The sequence below is a fragment of the Galeopterus variegatus genome, unplaced genomic scaffold (assembly GCF_000696425.1).
Source record: "Galeopterus variegatus unplaced genomic scaffold, G_variegatus-3.0.2 Scaffold7359, whole genome shotgun sequence".
Classification (NCBI taxonomy): domain Eukaryota; kingdom Metazoa; phylum Chordata; class Mammalia; order Dermoptera; family Cynocephalidae; genus Galeopterus; species Galeopterus variegatus.
Window position 1 is genome coordinate 78843 of NW_007733470.1, and position 6209 is coordinate 85051.

General features: G+C 57.6%; 1 protein-coding gene across 1 annotated transcript in view; it reads right to left on the reverse strand.

The window, feature by feature from the left end:
- Positions 1–6: 6 nt before the first annotated feature.
- The window catches only part of PYGB (phosphorylase, glycogen; brain), a 37991-nt gene continuing 31788 nt past the window's right edge, over positions 7–6209 (reverse strand). Inside the window, exons 15-19 of the mRNA XM_008591875.1 lie at positions 5809–5950; positions 3808–4015; positions 2271–2405; positions 980–1046; positions 7–271 (exon numbers count right to left, since the gene is read on the reverse strand). Coding sequence (XP_008590097.1) covers positions 119–271; positions 980–1046; positions 2271–2405; positions 3808–4015; positions 5809–5950 — 705 coding nt within the window. The 3' untranslated portion in view covers positions 7–118. The remainder of the gene's footprint in view (positions 272–979; positions 1047–2270; positions 2406–3807; positions 4016–5808; positions 5951–6209) is intronic.

A 6209-nucleotide genomic window follows, 5' to 3' on the forward strand; every position in this document is an offset into this window, starting at 1 on the left:
CCACACCCCTCTCAGAAAAGGAGGGACCACCAGCTGCTGGCAAAGTGCTTAAAAACTGGCACGAAGTACAAAATCAGCAAGAAAACAAATGCCCGTTGGTCCCCGGCTGGTGGGGCACCTAGTCCTTGGGGATGTTGGGGGGCGGGATCTGCAGGTCAGAGGGCTCCACGCCCCAGATGTCCCTCGCATACTCCGTGATGGTCCGGTCACTGGAGAACTTGCCCGAGCAGGCGATGTTCCTAATGACCTTCTTGGTCCACTCCTTGGGGCTCTGCAGGGGAAAGAGATGCTGATTAACCTTGGGCACCGCAGGGCGGCAGGCTCCTAAGAGACCCCATTTCCAGAACTTTAGGACTGTTTCTCAAGAAGCTCTGAGCCCTGGGATAGTCTGGTGGAAGAAGAGGAATTATAGTCAACTCTTTCCTGGAAAGGGGTCCCCATCTACCAGAAAAGCTACCAACTGCTTAGATGTAAGGGACAAGGAGCCTAAAAGAAAGTCCTGACTCTCAAAAAGCTCTGTGATCCACTAGGGCACAGCCCACAAAACTACACAGAAACACCACCAGGTAAATAGCTGCCACAGATGGATCCAATGCCCATGGAGATGGCCAAGAGGTCTCCTTCCACTCAGGGTTGGCAGCTGTGGCTTCCTTCAGAGCCTCACAGCTGCCCCAGAATGTAGCCAGCACTGGGGCACGTCCTTGAGGCAGGCCAGACTGAGGGTAGAGAAGGCTCCTCCCGGAGCTCTGCCCAGCAGCTCAGATTCCAGGCTTTCTGTTCTTGGCCATCAGGAGCTGTTTCCCCAAGAGAGGAAGTGGCAGGGGCAGCCTCCTTAAAGGCAGGTGGGGAATCACGGTAACAAATGAGAAACACAAGCCCCTCTGGCCTCAGCCAAGAACCTGCTCAAACAGTTTGGGAAATTAAACAACCTGACACAAGTCCACAAAGCCCCAGCCCTGCTGCTCCCCACCAGCCTCACCCGGTAGAGCTGGTCCACCCGGGCCTGGCACTGCATGTAGGCTTCATAGTCTGCAAACACCTTGAACCTGAAACAGGAAAGGTAGGCTGGGCCATGGTGGTGCTCACCTGGCCCTGCCCCAGGTCCTCCCGGCTCTGCAGGGGTGGGGGTGAGGGAGCTCACCCAGCTCACTAGAGCCAGGCTGCACCAGGCTGCGTCTCTGTAAGCAGCAGCACTTATGTTCTGGGGCTGCTATTTTGGAAAAATCTTATTTCGACTCAACATTCCTTTAAAGAAATTGGCGCTTACAGTGCACCCTACACGTGCAGGTCGGTTAGAGCTGCACTCGCCCGGAGGTGTCCTGGGCAGACACAGCGGCCTGCGGTCCCACCTCCCAGCTGCATTTAGCTGTCTATTCTCAAGCCAGCCTGAAAACTAATGATGTAGAAAAAGGTTATTTGCACTTCCTGATGTTCTGGACAAAAATGCAGGATTTATGAATGTAGAAAGGCATTTTTGTTTACAACTGAATCAAGAGCACAATTAATAAAATTCACAATTTTAAAAGTCGTTCCCTCATCACAGACCTCAGCAGGGCCTGGCTTCCAGCCCAGACACGTGTGGTTGTGATCTGATTTGACTGGAGCCAGCCGGTAACCCAGGCACCACAGAGCACCAGACAAAACCCAAAGGCAACTGAAAGTGGAAGCAGATTAGCTCCCAGCAGTGGCTACGTTAAGCGTCTGCCAGCAGGGAAAGAGCTGCCGTGACACAACAGCACTGCCTGATTGGGCGTTAGGAAGTCTGTGACTACAGATAAATTATAAGCATGTTAACTGCTCTGTACTGAAACACTAACTACATCCTAACTTTAAAACATCACAAGTTAATTCCACTTCAGCCAGTGTGTGGCACTGTGGGCCCACGCATGCCTCCCAGAGGCTTCCGGGCTGGGCTCCCTCTACCGGCCTCCTTGGAACGTGGCTGCCCCCAGGCCTCCAACCAGCCTGGTATCGCCCTTTCCTGTTCGTCAGGCCTGTCCACGAGGCCTGGGGGCTGGACCATGATGCCGGCCTCCCACTGCCCAGGGGACCCGAGGCATTGCCAAAGGCCACTGCAAACTCCCAGCCCTGGTTTTAGCCATGACTCTCCGGGCTGGGTCTCAGGCCATGCCTAGGAATGGTCTCGTGGGCTGAGGTGGAAAGGGCTTCACTTGCCAAACAATGTGCTGTTTCCAACCCACGAGGAGGACCTGACTGTGTGTCCCAGTGAGTGGGCAGCTGACTGGGAGGCCTGAGGGGTGCGGTCCCACCTGTCGTGATACATCAGCATGTTCACGACATCCTTGAAACAGTCTGGATCTTTGGGAGAAAAGAAGCCACTGCTGATCTGGTCCACAGCCTGCCTCAGCTCGGGCAGCCGGTCGTAGTACTCTCTGGCATTGTACCTGCAGGATGGGCTGTGCGTGAGCGGCTGCGCATGCCGGCGGGCAGCCACGCTGGTGCCCAGCCCCGCCCGTCCCAGGACGGTCCCAGAGGCTCCAGGCCTGTGGGTCCAGGTCCAGGGTGGCAGCCGTGGGCCACAAGTGGCTACTGGGCCCTCAAGAGGTGGCTGGTTAGAGAGATGTGCTGTAGGTGCAAAGTCAATGTCACCTGCCTCTTTTACTGTTTAAAAAAACGTAGATATTAGAGGATGTGGAGTTATGAACATGGCTCACATCGGAGTGGGCCACTCAAGAACTCGCCTCAAGGTGAGGCCCTGGGCAGAGCTTTTAAAAACAAAAAGGCCACCCTGAGCGGCATGAGGGCTGAGGAGCACCCTGAGCTGGGCCCACGAAGGTGGAGAAGGAATAAGCATTACCCAGACAGGATGGGGCAGAACAGGCTGAGGCAGTGAGCCTGGAAAGAGGAAGGACCACCCAGGAGAGGAGACAGGGCGGGCAGGAAGGGTACACGGGCAGGCGTGCTCTCTGGCTGACAAGGACACGGTTCTGACAAAAGTGACATCTGGAGTTTCACCCAACTGCTGCCTAAGGCTTCAATTAGGCAACAGTGTTTCTTCTTTCCTGCCATCACTCAAATTGGGCCGGTGCCAGGACCCTCCTGAATGTCCAGGTTATGAGAAACAAGGGGAGACTGAGAAACTCTCAGACCAGGGGAGACAGGAGACTTGATGACCAAACACAACGGGGGACCCTGGATGGGGTCCTGGGGCAGAAAAGGCCATTAATGGAAAAACTAGTACAATCAGAACAGAGCAGGGACTTGCACAGATAACTGCATGCTGCTGGCTCGCTGATTCTGATGACGTCCTCAGGCTGCTAACACGTAACATGAGAAACCAGGAGGACACTGTCTTTATGACTTTTCAACAAACCTAAAATTACTTCAAAATAAAAAGGGACTGCACAAATTAGACCAGGAAACCTAAACAACGGGCAAGCCCCAAATCCCCAAATTGACCACATGCTCCTGGCAGTGGAGGTGCCTGCTGGGAGGTGTCCCAGCCACACCCCGACGGTGTCCCTCAGCAGACCCTCCCCAGCACCGCCCCACCAACAGGAGGAGCCCTTAGCCTGGACCCTGAGGAGCAGCCAAGCAGCCCCGCTCCCACACCCCGACGGTGTCCCTCAGCAGACCCTCCCCAGCGCCGCCCCACCAACAGGAGGAGCCCTTAGCCTGGACCCTGAGGAGCAGCCAAGCAGCCCCGCTGGAACCTAGCCTGCGTCATGCTCATGACGTGACCTGTCGCCCTGGCAACACTGATCGCACACTCGGGATCCTGGCCCCAGAAGCCCCTGCCCAGCTGGCTTCACAGCCCCTCCCTGATGGCACAGGAGGGACTTGCACCCTTTCTGGTCCAAGGCCTCGACATCTTCCACACGCAGGCCGAAGATGAACAGGTTCTCCGCCCCGGCCTCCTCGGCCATCTCCACGTTGGCGCCGTCCATGGTGCCGATGGTGAGCGCCCCGTTGAGCATGAACTTCATGTTGCCTGTGCCCGAAGCCTCGGTGCCCGCGGTGGAGATCTGCTGTGACAGGTCAGCGGCTGGGATCACTGCAGGAGGATCACAGGCCAGTCAGCCCCAACCCTCCTTCCTCATTCATCGGCAACACCAGTCCCTCCTCCCAGCTGAGAAACAAATGCCCCCGGCAGGCGCTCCAGGAACAGGGGCCGCCGTCCTGAGGCTGCCGGGCTCACCACTGCGCAGGGCCGGGGGGTCAGGAACGCAGTGGCTGCCTAAGGCCGGGTCCTGCCACCAAGATGCAGACTTCTGAGGAGAAACCCCCCACGTGGCACAGGACCTTTGTTCTGGAACCTTCCAGGGCCCTGTCCTGGCTTATTGCTGCTGTTGCTCCCACTCACCCCATGACACTGACGTCTCACTCGGTTAGCCCCTAAGGCTCCTCGGATCATTCCAACAGGAACCTGGACTCTGACGGAACCAGCGGACCCGAAAGGCTGAGAGCAACCTCCCCGCATTCACTTGCACAGGAGTCGCTCTGGCTGTGCACAGAAGGGGCCCTCGCGACCGGCCACACGCCGCAGCCCTCTCCCAACTGCAGGCTTCCTGTGAGATGCGATGTGGCAGATGGGACCAGCTACCCTGCCCAGGAGCACGCTGTGACTCAACACCCTGCTCAGGGCCCTCAGCCCAGCTGGCTGCCATCAACTCTGCGAACACCACAGCGCAGCATTTCCTGCCCCTAGAGAGTGGCACCAGCATCCAGTATGGAGGCACAGTTTCCTCCTGGCCCCAGGCAGTGCAGCCCAGCTGGTGACAAGGACACAACTGCTGCAGCAAGTCTAAGGAACCAGAGGGCACATGAGGGGCCCTGACCCCAAGGACCCCAGGCTGGGTACCCGAGGCCAGTTCTAAAGATGAGCAGGAATCAGCTGACCCTAAAATAAAAGTGAGAAGTGGGATCTGGGCAGCAGAAAGGACAGTCAGATGCTTTAGTGGGAAGTTCAGGGAAGGACTAGCCAAAACCAAAGTTCCTGACCAAAGCTGAACCAATCTGGCTCGACAACCCCTACACACCAGGTGCCGATCCCCAGGCAGGAGCAAGGCTGGGCACCCTGGCCGGACCACAGAGACAGCTCTGAGGGACCAGCCCAAGCTTTCAGGAAAACAGCGCATGTCAGCCTGCACATGCTTACTACAACACAGCCTGCAAAGCAGCAACTGGCCAGTCAAAAACAGAGGCACTCGGCGGCAGGAAGGGAACTCGAGAACTCCAGGCTCAGGGTTCCCACTGTCTGGCTGGGCAAATCACCCTCCTGTAAGGAAGGCCCGTCCAGGCCAGGATGATGTACTCCAAGGCTCACAAGTGGCACGCATCCTGGGTGTTCTCCCCAAGACAGCCCAAAGTCGAGCTGCCCCAGACTAAACTCTGCATACCTGGCCCCACGCTGCCCTCAGGAAGGGCTGGAGAGGCAGGTGCAGCCACACAGGAGAAAAGCAACGCACCTAGAGAGCAGCAGGTGGTGAAGACAAGGGCCGTCCCGGAGGTACCGAGGGCACAGCCAGAGACCAGAGAGGAAAGTGGGGCAGTGAGGCCAAGGGCAGGCACGACAAGGCACAGAGATGAGGGCGTTCAAGGCTGGGAGTGATGGGTTCTGCCCGTCATGTGCAGAGGCACTGCTCGGGCACACTGCCAGTCCTCCTGGTGCACACGGTGCACCCCCGAAAGCTTCTGCTCCCTGAAGGCCGCACTCTGGCCTGGGCCTGGGTGCCCAGGGCAGAGCTGAGCTGACTGAAAAGGAAAGAGGCCCTGGGCCAGCACTGCCACCCCAACCCATCCCCAGGCGGAAAAAGGTTTTCTGTGCACAGCAGGCTCCGGGGCTACCTTTCTCGGCCAAGGACACTCGGTAGTTCTCCAGGAAGATCACTTTGAGCCTGTCACCCACAACTGGATCATGATTGACAACATCACCGATGGACGTGACCAACTTGATGATCATCTTAGCCATGTGGTAACCAGGAGCCGCCTGGAAAAGGGGAGGAGAGGGTTAAAGGTCTTTAGTAGGAAAACGCTTGGCTCAGGGTCCAAGAAGCGTCTTCAGCAGGTCTGGGAGCGCTCCCGGTCACCAGGGTCTGCAGGAGGCTAGACCAGTCAGGAGGAGCAAGGGTCAGGAGGCACATGCTTGCAGGGGTCATGCCACCACCAGGCCCTGCTGGTGTCGAGAGGGGGGGGCTTCGGCTTCCTGAGCAATCCCACGACGGTCACCTCACTCCGGCCTTAAGTTT